General features: G+C 46.1%; 1 protein-coding gene across 3 annotated transcripts in view; it reads right to left on the reverse strand.

Moving 5' to 3' along the window:
* Positions 1-398: 398 nt before the first annotated feature.
* Positions 399-21,434, reverse strand: part of LOC131503868 (cytochrome P450 27C1) — a 35,925-nt gene continuing 14,889 nt past the window's right edge. For 2 of the 3 annotated variants that reach the window (XM_058715623.1, XM_058715621.1), the window contains exons 6-9: positions 20,066-20,232; positions 18,804-18,882; positions 18,157-18,360; positions 399-536 (exon numbers count right to left, since the gene is read on the reverse strand). In XM_058715623.1, coding sequence (XP_058571606.1) covers positions 414-536; positions 18,157-18,360; positions 18,804-18,882; positions 20,066-20,232 — 573 coding nt within the window. In that variant the 3' untranslated portion in view covers positions 399-413. Of the gene's footprint in view, positions 537-13,205; positions 14,759-18,156; positions 18,361-18,803; positions 18,883-20,065; positions 20,233-21,434 lie in introns of those variants that run through there. The other variant, XM_058715622.1, reaches the window with a different exon arrangement.

Consider the following 21,434-nt stretch of genomic DNA (forward strand, 5'->3'; position numbering starts at 1 on the left):
CGTTATTCTTCTGTCTTCCCAGCTGAGTTTTGAAGGGAGGTGGGATGTTGAACTGTTAAGTGTGTGAGCTCTGGCATGAGACAAACCAGAGTTTGAATCTAGCTTCCAGCATGCATTAGCTGGAACTTCAAGGTCGGGAGTAAGTATAGTACCTACTGTTAATAACATTGTTAAAATAATACTTTTTCCTAGTGAAGAAGAAGAAGAAGAAGAAGAAGAAGAAGAGGAGGAGGAAGAGGAAGAAGAAGAAGGGGAGTAATTCTGGTCAAGGTGGGTCAGGAGCCAACTTACCATCCTTATCCGTGTCCCTACTTCAAGTTTCTGAGAACAGGGGAATAAGCTATTTATTAATCACCTGCCCCGTGCCATATAGAGTCTCATTTACCCCTCCCAACCATTCTGTGTAGGTATTATTACCCGTGTGACACAGGGGAAGAAAGCAGTGGCTTGGGAAGACTAGTAACTTGCCAGGAAGCAGTGGAACCAGGATATAGGCTCAGGGCCTCCTGAGGATGCTTTTCTCCAATGTTGTTACTCTACGAGAGAAAACAGATCATATATGTACATACATATATATACACACATATGCATACATATATACATGTGTTTATTTACACACATACTATATATATGTTATAACATTAAATATATTAAATTATGTTTTATATATATATATATATATATATACAATAAACATGTAGTTGTGTATCTAATACAGCAGCCACTGACCCCAGAAGGCTGTTGAGCACTTGAGTTGGGGCTCGTTCACACTGAGCTGTGCTGTGAGCATAAAGTACACAGCAGATCTTGAACACATTGAAAAACAAGTTGTAAAATATCTCATTAGTAATTTTTACATCAATTACATATTGAAAAGATATTTTGGGTTTATTGGGTTAAGAGTCGAGGTAGGTGGGGGGGATGGGCTAAATGGGTGATGGGCATTAGGAGGGCACTTGTTGGGATGAGCACTAGGTGTCATATGTAAGAGATGAATCACTGGGCTCTACTCCTGAAGCCAAGACTACCCTGTTAACTCACTTGAATTAAAAATTTTTTTAAAACACATGATTAAGGGGCGCCTGGGTGGCTCAGTAGGTTGAGTGTCCGACTTCAGCTCAGGTCATGATCTCAAGGTCTGTGAGTTTGAGCCCTGTGTCAGGCTCTGTGCTGACAGCTCGGAGCCTGGAGCCTCCTTTGGATTCTGTGTCTCCCTCTCTCTCTGACCCTCCCCCATTCATGCTCTGTCTCTCTCTGTCTCAAAAATAAATAAACATTTAAAAAAAATTAAAAACACATGATTAAAGTTAATTTGGCCTGTCTCTTCTTACATTTTTAGTGTGGCTGTAGAATTGCATATGTGGCTCACATTTTCTTTCCATCAGACAGCCATTCTGGAGCTTTATACACTTCTTCCTCCTCGTAACCTACTACAAAGTAGATGCTTCATAGTATTTGTTGTTTTTGAGACAATTGTCTTTTTTTAAATGTTTATTTATTTTTGAGAGACAGAGAGAGAGACAGAGCATGAGTGGGGAGAGGCAGAGAGAGAGGGAGGCACTGAATCCGAAGTAGGCTCCAGGCTCCCAGCTGTCAGCACAGAGCCGGATGTGGGTCTTGAACTCACGAACCGCGAGATCGTGACCTGAGTCGAAGTCAGAGGCTTAACCAAATGAGCCACCCAGGCGCCCCAAGAAGAATGTTGATTGATGTCTTGATTTCTGAAAACACATTCAATCCACCTCCTTGGTCTTAGCCTCAGAATAGTGAACCGCAGGTGGGAAGGAGACCCCACAGGGCAGGCTGTGTGCGTGGGCCACAAGATTGAGAACACTGGTGAAGAAATTTTTTTAAGAACGAGAGAGAGAGAGACAAGATGAGCCTCCCCTGGAGAAAAGTGTGATGTCAAAGCACCTTAAGAAGCCAAAATGAAAACCACCCCACCTGATTGCATATCTGACATTTCTTCCCTAACACAGCAAATATACCAATCAGGGTACCCTCTGCTCCCGGAGCCCTAGTGACAGGAAATTGGCCACTTCATGGCTATAGTTGAAGACAAAGACTAGATGTCCCATCTCCTGTCCCCCTTGATTGAACCAGCAACACTTGATCAGAGGTTTACTCCCAAATTGGGACATTGCCTGGTGGGGAAAGATGAATCTGGTCTGTCCAGTGTTTGCTCTTAGAAACAGGGGTGGGAAACCATGGAAAGGAGCAGTGGTTGGAGAGACAATGGGCACTAACTTGGAGTTTATTATATATAATAGAGAAACAGTCTGGCCTTTGCCCCTGGTTCCTGGGAGGCAGCCCCTAAACCCCTGGAATGTCCCCAGTGTTATCTATGGCAGATCCCTTGGACCACACCTGATGGTTTATGCTAGCAAGGTGACTCAGGAAGGAGGCTGGTGATGCCAGAGAAACCAACCATGTGATTACAGGGTTGGGATTTTGAGTGATATGACATCAGCCTGACCCTGGGGGGAAAGGGGGCAGGAAATGGAGTCACATGGCCCCCAGTTCGATCGATCATGACCACATAATGAAATCCCAATAAAACTCTGACACCAAAGCTCGGGTGAGCTTCCTTGGCTGGCAACATCGATGTGCCAGGAAGATAATGTATCCCTGGGGGCATCTCCCCTTGATGCATCTCTCACCTTGACTGGTTCTGATTAGCATCCCTGCATCATAATAAAACTGCAGTCATAAGTGCAGCAATCTCTTGGGTTCTGTGAGTCTTCTAGTAATTATTGAATCTGAGGGGGTGGTGAGAACCCCTAAATCTGTAGCCAGGTGGTCAGATGTGAGGGTGGCCTGGGGACCCTTGAACTGGTGCCAGGTGTCTGAAGTGAGGGCAGTCTTGCGAAGGACAGCGTCCTTAACCCGTAAAATTTGGCCCAACTCCGGGAAGCTGGCATCAGAGGCCACTGGAGTCGTGTTTGCCATGACCGATTCTGAGCATAGCTTAAAACACAACGGTCAGCTCCCATGAGCCAGCACGGGACCAGATGGCAGCCAGGGCCGAGCCGGCTCCAGCATGAGCTGAGATGGGGAACAGAAGCCATGGGGAGCATCAGGGCCACACGGGAAAGTGAAGAAGCTGTGTCCTCAGGAGCCGCAGGTCAGCAGGGGCTCTGGTAAGACAGAATGTGCCAGCAGAGGGGAAGAGAGGGAAGAAACAGACTCAGAGAGAATCATGATAATAAACCTTCTTCCCAGGGCCAGACAGCCTCCCAGGAAGTTCTGAGAGGTCAGCACTGCCACCAGAGGTGGGTCAGTGAGGATCCGGGCACAGGGAGGCCTGGTCACTTCCAAAGTCCTGCAGTGTGTCAGCAGGGAGGCCAGGACTCGGGCCCAGCTGCAGTCCACACACCATGCTGTGCGCTTCCTCTCTGCCAGTGGCCTCTGAGGCCACCTGGACTTCACCCCAGTCTCTTTTGCCCTTTTCCCATCTGAGCCATGACTTTGGAATGGCTCAATCCCCCAGGACCAGCCCACAAGTGGTTCCTGTCCTCAGAACCACACTAACCCATGACTCAGAAATCAGCGTGGCCCCCCTCAGATTTACTGGACTGCAGTTAGTGCTGACTGGTTACCCATGCCACCTGCTTCATTAATTACTGCAGGGAAAGGCCCGCAGCACCCTTCCTACCTAACCCTGACCCAGCAAGATAGCTATTGCATCTGTCGTGTTTACATAAAGACCTCAAGGTCCTGGAGTGCTTGCCAGAGTCAAGTGCTGGACCGAACTGAGGTCTAGACAGACCCAAACCTCCATGTGTCTGCATCAAAGCCCAGAGGTGTGTCCAGCGGCCTGCAACTCATCTCAAGAGCTTCAGGGCAGGGTGAGGATAGCAAGTGTTTGGGGAAGCTTCACCTGGCAGTGGTGCTCAGGATTATAGTGAGACACAACTTTGGTGCCCGTGCCCACCTGCTGCCCGGATGGATCACAGTTATGGCCCCTGTCCCCTGGTCTCCCTTGAGGCAGGGCTAGCAGGGAGCAGAGGGGGTCATTTGCTCACAGAGCCCCATGCTGCTCTTCCGGAATAATCTATTTATGGAAATTGCTTCCACACCCTGGAGGAGGGTGTAACTTGTCTCTCTCTGACTCCACCAAAAGCCAAAACAGTTTGTATGTTTTCTTTTTAAAAACTTAGTTTTAGGGGTGCCTGGGTAGATCAGTCGGCTAAGGGTCCAACACTCAGGTCATGATCTCACAGCTTATGAGTTCGAGCCCCATGTCAGGCTCTGTGCTGGCAGCGTGGAGCCTGGAGCCCTGCTTTGAATTCTGTGTCTCCCTCTCTCTCTGCCCCTCCCCAACCCTCTCTCTCTCTGTCAAAAATAAATAAACATTTAAAAAAATTTTAGTTTTGAGTGAAATATGTTCTGGCCATATGTTCTGTCACACAGAAGTCACTTTCAAACATCCTTCGGGGTCCCTTGGGGTTGTCTTGACATCACGTTGCAGGAACAGCCCACTCGTGGTTGCCTCTCGGATCCCAGTCAGGCTCTGGGGGATCCAGGAAGGCCTCTGCAAGCCACGCTGTAATCCTCGGTTTTCACTGAGGCTATAATTTAAAATCCATATGGGTGGTAATATTAACACAACCACCTACCACATGCCTGACATTTAAAAACCCACTCTGGGTACCCGGGGAGTCCTCGTGGTTTTTCCACTCTGGCAAATGCAGACCTGTCCTGGAGGCCAGCACTTACTCATGACAGTGGGTTCACTCTCTATGGAGCCTTCTGCTCCCACTGCTCTCCTGCCCGCCCAGTGGCTGACACAGGGTTGGCTCCTCAGCATGAAATGAGCCAGGAGAGTTCTAGAGAGGGTTTTTCTTATCCAAGAACTAAATTAGAGCCTTTAGAGAAAACAAAGCATTTGGCAGTGACTAAAATCTTCTGCCTCTTCTAGATGGCCTCCCAAGAAATGCACAGGATGGGTGTTTGGCCACTGCCATCGTGTGTGATGCCACCGACCCTGGAACCCATCAAGATCATTCATATTCAAGACCTCACTTCTTGCACTTGTGTTTGTTCCAAAACGTGCCCACATGGGGCACCAGAGCCATCCTTCTCTTTGCTTTTATGCTCCAGGAACATATACAAGACATGCTGGATTGAGAGGGAAGAATACAAGGAAGAGAGCCCACCTGCCGTGAGGGCAGGAGACATGCCCTGAGCACTGAGTTAGAACTGAGTCCCCCATAAAGCCAGAGACTCTAAAGGGCTGACTTCAGAGATAAATAAAAATCTTTCCAGTGGCAAAATGACAAAGGAGTTTGCCCGGACTGTCTCATAACGTTCCCATGAGAATAACACAGCCACAGAGGTGCTCTCATTCATCGTCCAAGAAACCGACTGCCAAGAAATAAGAAAATAGCTGTCTCAAGCATTAATACCCTGGATGCATCTGGAAAATGCAAATATAAAGTTCCTTTGGATGAACACACCCTCAATCTGGGCTGCATGTGCTCTACAAATGAGGCACCACCGATAGGGATGCATAATCCAAAACCACAAAGCAAGTGAAGAAACTAGCCATTGTGAGCAAGAGTCAAAGGAAACAGTGAGCCATTGAACTGGACTCCTAAGAATTCTCAATAACAGAACAAGTTGATCAGATTATAAAATAAGTATCTTTAAATTTAGTAAAGAATAAAAGAAGGAATCGGGGGTGCCTGGGTGGCTCAGTCAGTTAAGTGTCTGACCCTTGATTTAGGCTCAGGTCATGATCTCAGGGTTCCTGTGTTTGAGCCCCATATCAGCCTCTGTGCTGACAGTGGGAACCTGCTTGGGATTCTCTCTCTCCCTCTCTCTGTCCTTCCTCTGTGCACACGCTTCTCTCTCTCTCTCTCTCAAAATGAATAAACATTTTTTTAAACAAGAATAAAGGAAGGAATCAAAGTGTAGCAAAGGAGCAAGATATTATTAAAATATGTTACCAGACACGCAGGAAAATGAACTAAATAGCATTTATGGAATGGAAAACAATGGTTATTGAAATGGAACACTCAATGGATGTGTTCAGTAGCATATAAAACACAGCTGAAAGAACAATAATAAACTGGAAAATAAGTCTGAAGACATTCCTAAGAATACCACTCAGGAGAGACAGAGATGGGAGTCCTGAAAGAAAAGATAAGAGACATGGAAGGCAAAATGAGAAGAGCCAACTTACATTTAATAGAAGTTCCTGTAGGAGAGTACGGAGAGAAAAGGAAAAAGAATTTTTTTCAAAAAGTAATGGCTGAGAATTTTCCAGATTTGATGAAGGACATGAATCTTCCAATTCAGGGATTATAATGAGCTCTATGTAAGATAAATAAAAATAATTTAATTGTAGGACTCCAAGGCCAAGGACAGTTGGACAGAAAAGATAAATTGCCTACACTGACCTCAGACTTCTCAACAACAATAACCAAAGCATCATGACAATGCAATAATATCTTCAAAGTGTTGAGAGAGAATAATTACCAATGTGGAGTTTCTTACTCAACTCAATTACTCAATGGTGAGGGTGGCCTCTAGATCCAGCCACAGATATGCGGGGAAAATAGAGAATAGAAGAACATGCTAAATGATACAAGAAGGATGACATCAGCAGCATTCAGACTGTGGAGGATTTCACAGGACAAATGACTTGGTTTCCTCAACAAACAAATCACAAGGAAATTTTAAGAAGAGAAAAAAAAGAGAAGGAGAACCCTAAAAAAAAACTTAAGAGACAAATCAGCCAATCTTAGCGAATAGATCTTATTTGAACTGATTCAAACCATGTTAAAAATTATATTCAAGAGACAATTGGATGTTCGAACACTGACTGGATGGTTCATAATAATAATGAATCATTGTTAACTTTTTAGGTGTTATTGTGATATTACAGTTATCTGTTTTAAATATTCCTTATGTTTGAGAGATGTACGTTGAACTATTAAGACAATCAATGATATAATGTATAGCATTTACCTCAGAAAAATCTAGTAAGTAGAGATAAACGTAAAGCTACAACTATGAGTTGATTGTTGAGGCTGGATACATGAGGCTCATTATTCTATATGTGTGGTGTTTGAATTTTTTCACAAAAAAAAGCATAGTAGTAACTCTCATTTTAAAATAAACCATTAGTTGAAAAAGCATCTTTCATGGTATATATATATATACACAATGGAGTATTACCCGGTCATCAAAAAGAATGAAATCTTGCCATTTGCAACAACGTGGATGGAACTAGAGGGTATTATGCTAAGCGAAATTAGTCAGAGAAAAACAAATATCATATGACTTCACTCATATGTGGAATTTAAGATACAAAACAGATGAGCATAGGGGAAGGAAAGCACAAATAATATAAAAACAGGGAGGGGACAAACATAAAAGCCTCTTAAATATGGAGAACAAACAGGTTGCTGGAGAAGTTGTGGGTGGGGGGATGGGCTAAATGGGAAAGGGGCATTAAGGAGGACACTTGTTGGGATGAGGTGTTATACCTAGGGGATGAATCACTGGAATCTACTCCTAAAAACATTATTGTCCCATATGCTAACTAACTTGGATATAAATTTAAAAAAAGAGAGAGAAAGCATCTTGCAAGTCTATGGGTAAATACACTGTGCTATATTACTATAATTAATACTATGGAGAGTTCAAATGAGAAATAGAGCTACATGTAACAACATGAATACATAACTTAATGTTGGCAGAATAAAGCAGGTTGTGGAGTATGGTACTATTTATATAAAATTTAAAACCATAAAACAAAAAAAGGAGCATGAAACAGACATTTCCAGGCAAAACTGAGTCTCCTACCAATAGATTTGTTTTGTTTTGTTTCATATAGGGTTTTTCTTAGAACTTTTTTCCAGTTTTATTGTGATAAAACTGACAGACAGCATTGTATAAGTTTAAAGTGTACAGCATAGGGGTGTCTGAGTGGCTCAGTTGGTTAAGATTCGACCTTGATCTCAGCTCAGATCTTGATCTCAGGGTCGTGAGTTTGAGCCCTGCATTGGGCTCTGTGTTGACAGCACAGAGCCTGCTTGGGGTTCTCTCTTTCCCACTCTCTCTGCCCCTCCCCTGCTCATGCTCACTCTCTCTCTCTCTCTCTCTCTCTGTCTTTCAAAATTAACTTCAAAATAAAATGTCTCTCAAATAAAACAATCTCTCCAAATAAACTTTAAAATTAAAAAAGTGTATGACGTAATAATTTGACTTATATATACTGTGACATGATTACCACGATAAGTTTAGTTAACATCCTCGTCTCCTATAGATACAAAAAAAGAAAAAAAGAGTTTTCTCCTTGTGATGAGGACTCTTAGCATCTACTCTCTTGACAACCTTCAAATATGCCAGACAGCAGGGTTAACTGCAGTCATGTCGACTAACATCTCTAGTATACCACTAACAGATTTTGACAGCTACAACTTCTAAATGATTACTTCAGAAGGAAGAAATTAAAACCAGAAAGAGGATCTGAGATGCAGGAAATAAATGGGTGACAAAGAACCAGGTGAATATATAAATCTAAATGAGTACTTACACTATAAAACCATAATTATGATAGTAAATAATGTGGATGTAAAAAGGTGAAACTAAAACATGGGGCAAGGGAAACAGGTAAGACAGAAACATGGGGTCAGAATTAAACCCTGCCGATGTCCCTGCATTTCGAGGAGAAGGTGGAGATGCAGATTAATTGCAGACTTTGTAAAGTATGAACGTTAAAAGTTTAGGGGAAAGGGAGCCTGGGTGGCTCCATCGGTGGAGCATGTGACTCTTGATCTCGGGGTTGTGAGTTTGAGCCCCATGTGGGGTGTAGAGATTACTTAAAAATAAAATCTTAAAAAAAAAAAGTTTAGGGACAATCATTAAAAGAGTAGGAAGAGAATGCATCGTTGGCAAGCCAGGGGAGAGGGGAAAGGGAACGAAAACTCAAATCAAAAAAGACATCAGGAAAGGAAAATCAAGAAGAGGGAGGGAGAGAAGAAGTTAAGCACAAAGCACAAAATAAAACGTAAAGTAAATCCAAATGTATCCGTGATCACAAGAAATGTTAAGAGTTAAATGATGGGGGATGCCTGGGTGGCTCAGTCAGTGAAGCATCCGAGTCTTGATTTCAGCTGAGGTCTTGATCTCAGGGTTGTGAGTTAAAGCCCTGCATTGGGCTCCGTGATGGGCATGAAACCTACTCAAAAAGAGTCAAATGACAGAGGTAACCAAATGGGACTGTTTTTCAATCCAGCTATGCTGCACTTACAAGAGATACATCCAGGACATAAGACCATGGCGAGACTGAAAATAAAAGAACTGCAGGGGCAGGGGCGGTAGAAGGGAAATAACAAGGAACAGAAATGCCAGGCAGTAAAATAAAGCTGCAGTAGCTACGTAAATGGCAGATGAAAATGCACTTTGAGGCAAAAGTGCCTGGAGGCGATCAGTGATAACAATAATGGTAATGACATATGGATGGTTCACCAGGAAAATAAAACACTTTACTTGAATGCACTTAATAACATGACCTCAAAATATATTAGGCAAAAACTGATAAACCCACAATTGTACTGGGAATTTTGAACACAGCATTTCCAATAATTGGCATTCAGACGTTAGTAGGCAGACAGCTGTTCTCAACAACACAACACCAAGCCGGGCCTAATAAGACATATGTTGAGCCCTGCACCCAAAAAGCACACATGCAACATTTAAAAAAATTAACCCTGTCTGAGACCACAGAGCAAGTCTCAACAACATCATGCAGATCATGGTATAATTAAATTAGCAATTTAAATCAAGAGAGGGTCATAGAGGGGCTCCTGGCTGGCTCAGTACAGCATGCGACACTCGATCTCAGGGTTACAAGTCCAAGGCCCACTTTGGGTGTAGGGATTACTTAAAAATAAAATCTTAAAAACAAAAGGTCATAGAATTAGAAGACATGACAACAGGCAGGCTGTAAGTGGCCCCCTTTCCACTCCAGACAGGGCTCAGAGGGCCTGTTCCAGGTAACAGCTCTGACCCTTATCCACAAAAGTAAGAAAGCGCTGTAGCAGACAGCCACGCCTGCCACTTTGTCCAGTATGGGCCTGTCCTGTCCCCGGTGTCAGCTAGGACCAGTCCGAGTGGCTTCCTGGAGTCCTGTGGAAGGCGCATAACAAGGTCTCTGTGAGAGCAGCTGTGACCAAGGCAACAGGACTGTGTCTCTCTGAGCTGAGGCAGCAGGTGACAAGTAGCCCGCACTCCGGCTCACACAGCCCCTGCCTGGGGTTACCTCCTCACCCCAGCCTGAGTGAGCCACTCAGAGGGAGCTGACACTCGTTGCCTGCAAGCTGTGGGGTACTGGCACTGGTGCCCGGCTCACCCCCAAAAGACTCCCCACACAAGCCCGGACACACAGGGAAGCAACTGTGTCCATCAAGAGCAGGGACAACAGAGTCGGGCAGGGGGCTTAGATTCTGCCCAAGGGGAGACTTTGGAGGGGCCAGGGGACCCAGGCAGAAGTGGACCCCGTGTGCCCCAGGGCCGGGGGACACTTTTAAGAAGCCACCTGGAGGAGGGGCACTGCCTGCTTCTTGGAGAGACAGTTGGAGGTTCCTCATCAGGAAAGCCCGAGGAGTGAGAGTCAGCTTTGCATGTCTGCTCAGGCCCAAAGGGCCTAAAGGCAGAAGCCACCCTTCCCCTTCCCGCCACCTCCTGTTCCTCTGCCAGCTCCAGACTCAGGACATGGCAGGAGAGACAGACACCAACCTGTCCGTCCCTCCATGGGCTTCCCTGAGCTGCCCAGAGCTGAGGGTGCAGAGGGCTCGGCTGTGAGTGACGTTCAGGGACGTTTTCTTCACATGGGACTGGATATTTTCAGTACTAAACGAGAGCCATATGGTGGCTAAAAGTAACTGGAGACTTTTTTCTTTTCCAGCAGTGACCTTGGGTCAGGGTGCCTGTCACTGGCCAAGCCCATCACACACCTCATGGAACAGGAACCCCAGGCTGGGAGGGGGCTGCCCACAGGTCCTGCAGCCCGGGGCCCTTGGTCCTTCCTGGTGTTTGGCTGCTTAGCTTTCCTTCGGTTTGGAGGACGGCCAGCCTCCTCCCGTCAACTGTCCGTGCTGGGGGCCCTGCTTGCTCGCTGGAGAAGGGAAATGGGGCAGCTTCGAGCTGATTCTCCCTGGGTACCAGGCACCTCAGTCATCTTGCAGCCCTGCCAGGTACAGAGGTACAGACCCCTTCTACTTGACCGGCACATGTTTAGAAATGGAGTTTAGGGGGCACCTGGGTGGCTCAGTCAGTTAAGCATACAACTTCAGCTCAGGTCGTGATCTGACAGTTGGGGAGTTCGAGCCCTGCGTGGGGCTCTGTGCTGACAGCTCAGAGCCTGGAGCCTGCTTCAGATTCTGTGTCTCCTTCTCTCTCTGCCCCTCCCCTGCTCGCACTCTGTCTCCTTCTGTCTCTCAAAAATAAATAACGTTTAAAAAAAATTTTTTTTTTAAAAAAGAAAAGAAATGGAGTTTGGAGCTGGAGAACGTTGAGGCAGGGGACGCACTCTGCAGGCGCTCCCGCTCTGTAGTCTCACACCCAGAGCTCTCACCCACTTGTGTCCCCTGCTCAGCTCCAGATCTGTCCCCAGCTCTCAAAGCTGGCTGAGCCCAGGCCGCCAGGTCCCCCGAATCCCAGCACAGCGGCTGTCCCATAGTGAGTTAAATCGATCATTTCTGACACTCATTGAAAGAAGAGGTGTGGCTCCCTGAAGAAGCTAGCTTATAGTCAGTTTGGCTGGTGAGTGAATAGTCATGAAAAAGAAATGAACTATAAGGTTATTAATCAATCCAGTCATTGGCCTCTGAAGACAGGTTTTTATTATGGAAATGCTCACACACATACACAAAGCGGAGGGAATAGTGTCACCAATCCTCCACCCACCTTCACCGGCTCCAACAGTTATCGACACTGGGCCAGCCTTGGTTCACCTCACCCTCCCTGCGCCCTCCACCCCTGCCCCCACATCACCGGCCCTCCACAACGGTGCTGTTTTACTGCAAACCCGAGACATCACAGCAGCTCATCCACAAATGAGATACCATTGGTATCTCTCTCCCTCGTTTTAATGTAAGAACTACCACTATCACACCACAACACCCCAGTAATTCCTTAATATCATCAAATACAGTGTTCAAATTTCCGTAATCATCTCTTAAGTGTCTGTGTACAAGCGGTTTACTCGAATCTGGATCCAAACCAAATCCGGCATCAGGTGTGGTCAATAGGTTGCTTAAATCTCTCGGAATCTACAACAGGCCCCCTCCTCTTTTTCTTTTTCCTTGTCACTTACTTGCTGAAAAAAATGGACTTATTGGTCGTAGACCTCACTATATTCTGGATTCTACTGACTGCATCTGCTTGGAGTTGTTTTTCAGGGGGTTGTTTTTGTTTTTTTAAGTTGTTGTGTATTTTATTTATTAATTTTTCCATTTAAGGACCACTTTATTTTTTTTCATTTCAAAACCATTTTTTTTTATTTGAGTCTAGTCGACACACAATGTTACCTTAGTTTCCGGTGCACCACACAGTGACTGGACAAGTTGATACATTATGCTGTGCTCCCCACAAGCATAGCTACCGTCTGCCAGCATACACTATCACCAGACCAGACTATATTCCCTAGGCTGTGCCCTCTGTCCCCGTGACTTATTCACGCCATGATGGGAAACCTGGACCTCCCACACCCCCTCACCCATTGTTTGCCCCTCCCCCACCCCTTCCCTGTGGCAACCACTGGTTTGTTCTCTGTATTTCTAGGTCCAATTCTGCTTTTGGTCTGTTTATTCATTTGGGTTCTGTTTTTAGATTCCACTTATGAGTGAAACCATATGGTAACTGTCTTGGAGTTTGAACCTGTTCCTCTGTGTTTCCTATGAGCTGGTAGTAAACCTACAGGCTTCCCCAGTACAATTTCCATTTCTTTGGTAAGAACGCTTGATAGTCCCTGCCATCTGCTTCCTGTTGCATCACCTCAGGAGGCTCCTAAGGTCGGTCTGTCCCTCTGTTCATGAGACGGAGAGCTGAGCAGCGGTTACCCACCTGACCTGCACTCCAGCTCTTCAGCGTGTGCCGATTGCCAGGCAGGGCCAGAGTTCACCGGGCGGGGGGCGGGGGAAGAGGGGACGGGGGGGTGCCTTGTAGAATAAGAGGTCCCTTCAGGTTGCTTAGTCTCAATTCTTTTTAATTTCAGTCACAAACAGAATAGAATCATAGCTGGTTTATAAAAGCTTACATACCTCAAAGTAATCCAACATTTTGTCAGTTATTAGGACATCATTTCATATTTAACTGTACATATTTTTACAGCTCTCATACTACAGTTATTCTGTCTTCTCACACAGACTTAATATTGTTACATACTTTAACAAAAACAGTATGTGAAATGAATATGATTTCTACTTTACTGGAGGGTTATTTTGCAGCCCGACTAACTAAAGGCAGGGGAGACGTACGGTATGTATTCGTAGGGAAGTGATTTGGGGGAAGCGTTATGGGCAAAGATTTATGGGATTGAGAACAAGCAGTTTCAAGCACGACCATGCAGAGAGAATGTTATCAAATGGTGTTTTTTCTTATTAGCAACCAGCAAGTAGCAGGAGAGGCAGCAGAACTTGGCACGAGCGAACAGTGCCGAGGCCCAAGGCATCCACTTGGAGCCTTACATAAGCACCAGCCGCTGGATCACGTTTCCAGTCCAGATCTTTAAACTAACACCATGAAGATAAAAATATTATTTTATCTACAGCATGTCCATTTACATGTTTATTTTTCCTCGCAATAAAAATGTACTAAAGTTACTCTGTTTTCCACAATGCTTCTGTAATTCATTTTTCTCAGCTGAGACCACGACATTACACCCTGTCAGGTTTTCTTTCTTATACATCTGCTCAGTGTTTACACTCGGTTAGAAAACCCAATTATTCTTGGTTTCACCAGGAGTTCTCTATTTTATTGATTATTTCTTTTAAACAAAAACTAACATTCAACTTCTTTAGGAGCCATCACTGGAAAAGGAAGCACTAGTTTGGAGAGAAAAGTAAGAATATGGTTCTTTTAACTTTGAGCCCTGCTCAGGATAAAATGTTGACTCTGGCGCTTTCTTCCCATAAGTTCAATTCATTGTTCTTTCAATTGTTCATTCAATTGTCAATTCAATTTTTCCCATAATTGTGGTCTTACAGAGACACGTTTCCTCGTCACATTAGAAACAATAAGTTGAGCTCGCCTCCTGACAGGGTCCTGGTGCAGCATTACAGAACATATATTCAAGCACTGAATTTATAAGCAAGCCAACATTTCCTTGCATAAATGCATAGGAGACTACGCCTAACTGAATATCAAGTAAGACCACATAGGAGACGTGAGAATTCAGTGCCACTGGTTTTTAAACAGCCATTTCCCCAAAAAAGGCAGCTCTGGTTTGCAAAAGCCAAACAATCTTTTCACATTACTTTGCCTAAAGATTTATGAGTCTTGCAAAACACGGAGGGAGGCCAGCTTATCCCCAAGACAGCCTCTGAAAGTGACGGTTTCCTTCCTCCACCATCATCAGTTGACACTGGTTTGTGGCAGGCAGCTGGCTGGGTTTAAAAATCCAGGATCACTTTCTGTTAACAAAACGCACGTGGATGGGCCCCCCTGGCGTCAGAAGCCCGTGGGTTTTGGCAGGAACTGCTTTAGTCCAAGAAGATGTCTTGATCTCAAAATGCTGAAGCAACTAAGAAGAGAAAGAGAGAAGGGGGATTCAAAATTGGGATAGTACAGGACTCGCAGTGCTCCCAATGAGGGCCCCTCACCTGCCCGCGATGGCCGCGGGCTGCAGGGAGCCCAGGAAGTAGGCAGGACGCCAATCCCCGTCAGGACGGTGCAAGGGAGATGCCGTGCTTCTGAAAGCAGCACCAGGTCCTGCACAGGAGCCTGGTCTGTCCACTGAGCAACCGTGAAGCTCGCATGACAAAGGTACGCAGACACGATGTTCAAATGACTTAGGCTTTCTCAGCCATTTCAAAGCTCCAACTCCTCTGCTTCCTCTTTAGGTGGAGGGAAAGAACAAATCAAAGGAGCAAGGAGGACAGAGAGATAAAGTGAAATCTCAGGTTTCCCTCCGGCTGGGGATCTGAGGTGATACAGACCCAGGAGAGCACACCGCCAGGGGGTGGGGGCAGGTGAATCATTCCAACAGGCTTCAGTGATAAATGTCCTTAATTTCTCCTTAATTTAAATATTCTTGATCTGGGGGCGCCTGGGTGGCTCAGTCAGTTAAGCCTCTGACTTCGGCTCAGATCATGATCTCACGGTTCATGAGTTCAAGCCCCATGTCGGGCTCTATGCTGACAGCTCAGAGCCTGGAGCCTGCAGTCTGTCTCTCTCTCTCTCAAGAGTAAATAAACGCTAAAAAAATATTAAATATTCTTGATCTGTACCTTTGATCCCATTTCTCATTTCTACGGTCCAGAAGAAGAACCAGCCTTACCACTCAGGATAAAACTAGAGACAGCCTCCAGAACGAGTTTTAAAGAGCACCAAAGTATGCGTCAGCCTAAAGCAATAACCTCCCCGACCAAGCGGCCGTGGCCTGACGTTCCAGGCCACCAGTGGGCTCAGGAACACAGCAACTTGCTCTAAAGACCTGTGTCAGAACACACATGGGCGCCTGTGTGGCTCAGAAGGTTAAGCATCTGACTTCGGCTCAGGTCACAATCTCATGGTTCGTGAGTTCAAGCCCTGCATTGGGCTCTGTGCTGACAGTGTGGAGCCTGCTTGGGATTCTCTGTCTCTCCCTCTCTCTCTGCCCCTCCTGTGCTCACTCTCTCCCTCCCTTTCTTTCTCAAAATAAATAAATAAATAAATAAACTTTAAAAAAATCGACAACTCCATTTTTTGCTGTCTCCTCCACATTGCTAGCACAGTTTACGTGTGCCTTCTCTCTCTCTCTTTTTTCCCTGACAATTACAAATAGCAATGTTCCCTTTCTGTATTTGCACAAGTAGAAATGAGAACTCTGATGGGGCACCTGGGGGGCTCAGTTGGTTAGGCGTCCAACTTCGGCTCAGGTCATGATCTCACAGTCCGTGAGTTCGAGCTCCGTGTCAGGCAGGCTCCGTGCTAACAGCTCAGAGCCTGGAGCCTGCTTCGGATTCTGTGCCTCCCTCTCTCTCTGCCACTACCCCACTTGCACTATGTCTCTCTCTTGCAAAAAAAAAAAAAAAAAAAAAAAATGCAGCAGATCCATTTGTATGTTAATAGCACCAAACAAAACCCCATCACTGCCACCAAACACCCTGTTTCTGAACCTCTGCCAACAGGAGCATCGGGCAAGGCTGGCCTCTCTTGCTCTTGCGGCCTCTGGTCCTTCAGGCAGCCAGAGCAGGGGAAGCAGTGAGCTCCACGCCTGCCTGAATGACCCTTGGTAGGAAATGGCCTCAGCCTGTCCAGGACGTGGCCACACAATGTACAGCAGAGTTTTATGGAGCCTAAGACCTTCCTGAAAAGCCGAAGGCAGACACTCAGAGCAGAGCAGAGACAACAGCAGCTCCCGGCCTGTCGGCACAGACCGTGTATGGACACTGCTTAGTCCCCACACAACCAAGAAGTAGGCATTTGGCCCATTTTGTGAATAAGGAAATGGGCTTGGCATGGCTGAGAAGGCTGCCCAGAGTGTCAGAAACAGAAAACAGCTGAGCTGGGCCCTACTTCCCCTGGAATCAACACCTCACTGAGCTGCCTCTCACCTCCAACACAACTGGATGGGCCAGCTTCCCACGGTCCCCAGGACGGCTGCTCTGGTGACACCCCTGAACCTTGCCAGCAGCCAACACATCCCGACAGAGGTGGGAATGGCCCTTTACACACACCGGCCACCAAGCTTCCCTGACCTGAGCCACCCAGCTCCAGAGAGGTGCCTTCCCCCCACACTTCCCTGTACGTCCTCTCCCGCTGGGCAGTAGCCCCTCAACTTCTCCAGCTCTCAGAGCGCCCCAAGCACCCACCATCCAGAATCCCTCTCCACCCCTCCCAGGCTGACCAGGCTTCCATGGTGCCTTACGCCCTCTCTCTCACTGTCATCAAGGTCCCAACCCCTCAGTGCTCTGCTCTAAACTCTGTGAGGCTTCAGGAAAGCCCCTCTATGATATGGGGGGGCAGAGAATGCAGGAAGGAGTCAAGACGCCTGGGTCGTGCCATGCACCTGTCATTCTGTGACTGTGGCAAGTGGCTCCAACTCTCTGAGCCTCAGTTTCATCATCAGTAAAATGGGGAGCTTGGGTCATGAGGTAATCTCCGTGTTCTTCCAATGCAACATCAATGACAATAGCTCCCAAAACTTGGGCCAAGGCCTTCCATGGCTAAGCTAGGTTCATCACAGTCTTCCTAAATTTGCAAGAAAACCTAATTAAACCTAGGTTTAATTTTCTCTATCAAAGTCTTTTCTTTTATGAAATTTCCTTCAGACATTACTTAGTATAGTATAGGCCAAAAAGCATCTATTTTAGTATTAAGAGATTAAATGTAAGGTATTCTCCAACAAGAACAAAGCCTTCCTGATGTTTTGCAGCCTAAACAAGTGTGAGAACCACTGCGCTGTGTGAGTGGCTGGTTCACACATCTCTTGGAGTGCAGCCCAGTGGTCACTGGAGTCCGAATCGCCCAGCGGGCCCACCCCAGACCCACCAAATTACTCTCTCTGCAGTGGGGTCCTGGAACCTACATTTTAAGGAGCCCCCTAGTGCCTTTTCTCTCCATAACGTTTGAGGACCACTGATTTGACACTTTCCCATTCACATGTGCCCAGAGCTCCTAGTGTGACAAGAGTTGAGCTCTCGGGCCCCTATACACCCTACAACACCCACATGTACACACCCCGGTCCTTCAGGCCTCCAAGGGCCTGTACTGCTGCCCTACAAGTCCAAGGAGGCAAGAGGCTCAGCAGGTGGTCAGGGGACTAAGGAAGGTGGCTACTGTGGGGGGTGGCATTTTAAAATATAAAAGGGACTTAACATGAAGCTCTTGCTTTTGAGTTTTCCAAATCACATCTCCTCTCCCACCCAAGCCTTGGTCTGGCAGAGCCCCGTAAACCAGGCCAAGGTAGAAGGCCAACGTCCGGACCCACGCACCTACCTGGATCACGACGAGGTGGATTTCCAGTTCTGCAATTCTCCGCCCGATGCAGCTCCGAACCCCGAACCCAAAGGGGATGGACCCAAAGTTGTCCACTCGGTCCAGGCTTCCTTTCCGCAGCCAGCGCTCCGGCCGGAACTCCTTGGCCCGAGGGAAGTTCTCATCCTCGTAGGAAGTGGCATAGTGGCAGAGGGCCAGCTGGGTCTGAGGACACCATTTGCAACCGAAAAGGAATAAAGAACAGGATGGCGTGAAGGCAGAGCAGAGGCAAGAGCCCCGGGTGGACAGTCCCTCCAGAGGCACTTCTGGCCAGGAGGAGCCACGAAGGACCCCCAGGATGGCAATCCTCTCTCAGGAGCTGAGCAGGAGATTCAGGTCCTTCAAACCCCCCCAAGCCTCCAACCCCCACAACTGCTGTGTCCACAGGCCTCTCAGGGAGGGAGGGAGAAGCCTGCGAGCTACAAAAATCTCTGGCTTTGCTTCTGCTCCTTGCTTCTGAAGCCCCGTCTTCATCGTGCAATACGTGCAGAAGGAAAGGAACCTACTGATATTTGCTCGGGCGCAAGGGCTTCCTCAACATACCAGCACATTTCCCATTCAGCCACACGGCAGAGCCCAAGTGCCCACACGCTGGCAGCCAAACTTACGCCTTTGGGAATCAGGTACCCGCCAACAACCAGGTCTTCCTGGGTGACTCGGCCATTCCCTGGAAGCACTGGAAACAGCCTGGAAAAGAACCAGTGGAAGCAGGAATGGAACAGCCACTTTTAAAATATTGTGCTAAATTTTCGAAGAGTCTGGCTATTTTGCCATTTTCGTTTTCTACAACGTAACACATGGTCCAGTTTCAACTAAGAAATCTTGCAAGGACCTTTGTGACTCCTTAGCTGTAGCCAGCGAGTATTCTGAGGGATGTGAAGGAAAGTCCCACAGTCAAAAATGTGCACAAAACACAAAGCAGGGCCTTGAACGTACTATTGTGTTCCTAGGAGGGAGAGTGTGGAAGAAATTCTGAAACTTACATGCACCCGGGACCCCTTTATCAAGGAATAGTCCACAGGACTTGGGGGTCCAGGAAACACATTTTGAGAAATGCACGTCCGTGTTTGGATTGTCTTAGAGAGGCAATCCGGAGAAAACTCTGAGTAAAACTTTAATTGACAAATACCAGTAAACACACAGCTAGTTATTTTTCTCCCCCCCAAGGTTAAACAACATGCTGTAGACTGAGAATCCAATTATTGTAGTGGGTACTATATAAATAACTTCTGCTCTTTGTCAAGGCATTTCCTCCACAGAGGAACGCTGTGTTCAGGATCCTTGAACCTCAAAGGAGGAAGAAGGTTCACTGGCCACCTAATCCCACCACCTCCCACCCAAGTCCACCCATGGCCACCCAGAGCCCTCAAATCCTGGCTTTTCTGAGTGTCGATGAAGCCCTGTCAGGGACTAAATGAGCCTCGCTGTTTGGTGTCTCCAGTCCAACTAGCATATCCACATGAGAACCACAGTCTTTTGTAAGCAGGCCTGATAATTAGCCAAACAGCCCAAAAATATTTTCCTGATAAATCAGTCTTGTTCTGGTTTACCCTCAGAGGAACAGACACCTAGGAGTACTGATCCAGGAGCACCCTGGGGAGCGTGATGAACCAAATCACTAAAGCAGAGGGCTCCAAAGGGCTTTATGAAGAAAAATTAATATTTCAAACTGTAAAACAGAATAGCCTTTCTACTATTCTGACAAGGGCAGAGAGGGAACAAAGATAGCCATAAATAACTCCTTCCTCAACATTTCGGCCACTGAAGGATGTTGGCACATTTGTTTTGGACCCGGTTTTTAGTCAAAAGCATGAGTCGTTACAATAAAAAATCAGAGACTTAAAAGGCACAGTTTTGGCAAGGCTTTTACCTCAAGGTTTCCTTCAGCAGAGCTCTGACCAATGGGACTTTGGGGACATCGGCTGCCGTTGGGACATGTCTTTCCCCCAAATTCTTAACTATCTCCCGATACACGGTCTGCTGCACTTCTGGGTGCCTCGCAAGGAGATACACTGCCCAGGATAATGTGAACGATGTCTAATAAAGAAACCGGCAGACATAGGCACAGGAGTGAGCAACACCAAAGATTTAAGCAGCAGGCAACATCAGGCATGAAATCATGTGAACATAAGCATATGTGAAAAGTCACATTCGTAAAACTCCATCGGAGTATGTTAGGTCTTACCAAAACAAAGGTGAGTTTCCTAATTCACTCCAGAAAAAAAAAAGTACTTTGGAAAGTCACATCAATTGTGTGATTCAATTGCTCTTTCGATAAAAGGCCAGAGGAAAAATTATGTTAGAACTTCTTTGGATCACTTAAAAGCAATCTGGCTCCTCTTCAGTGGAGTCTGAGAGGACTTGGGGATGCTGGTCAAGTCTCGAAGTTGTGCCTGGAACTTCCTGGGACCTTCTTTGCAAGGGTCATCTGGCTTTTGCTAGAAAGGGCCTGAGACTGCCCATCAGCCTGGGGAACTTGTTCAACCTTCTGGCATTCCATAGCCCACAATGGCTGGGCGAGGCCTGCTCTGGCTGCCTCATCTGTGGCGGGATTACTCATTAGCTCTAGTTTCCATGCACTTATCAAGTAAAGCAACCTATAAGGATTTAATAACTCATTTATGCAAAACAGTGTCTTTTTTTTTTTTTTAAGTAGGCGTTCACACCCAGCATGGAGCCCAACTCAGCTTGAACTCTCGACCTTGAGATCAAGACCTGAGCTGAAATCAAGAGTCAGACACTTAACCAACTGAGCCACCCAGGCACCCCAAGCAGTGTCATTTTTTATACCACTCAGACTGAAGAATTACATTTCTGGTTATTGAGAATAATTCTATTTTATCCTCCAAGACTTTCACCACATTTTCACTATTATCTATGTGACTGTGTTTCACTCTCTTATAAGCAAGGAAATTCCACAGTATAAATGCCCTTTCTTTTGCCTTACTTTAAAAAAAATTTAAAGTAAGTCGGCCATACTGATATCATTTCCCTGTAATAAATATTATATGTGTTTAGAGGGCAAGCTCTTCTGTAATATATATAATGTACAAGTTCTTCTTTATAAATGGTAAGGGAATCACTTAGAAATGTCTATTAAAATTACATTTATGTGGAAAAACCAAATGCGGTATATCCAGACAATGGAATATGACAGGCATATCTTGGAGACATTGAGTGTTGGGCTCTAGACCGCCATAATAAAATGAATATCACAACAAAGCAAGTCAAATGAATTT

Source organism: Neofelis nebulosa, chromosome 2 (assembly GCF_028018385.1).
Source record: "Neofelis nebulosa isolate mNeoNeb1 chromosome 2, mNeoNeb1.pri, whole genome shotgun sequence".
Taxonomy (NCBI): domain Eukaryota; kingdom Metazoa; phylum Chordata; class Mammalia; order Carnivora; family Felidae; genus Neofelis; species Neofelis nebulosa.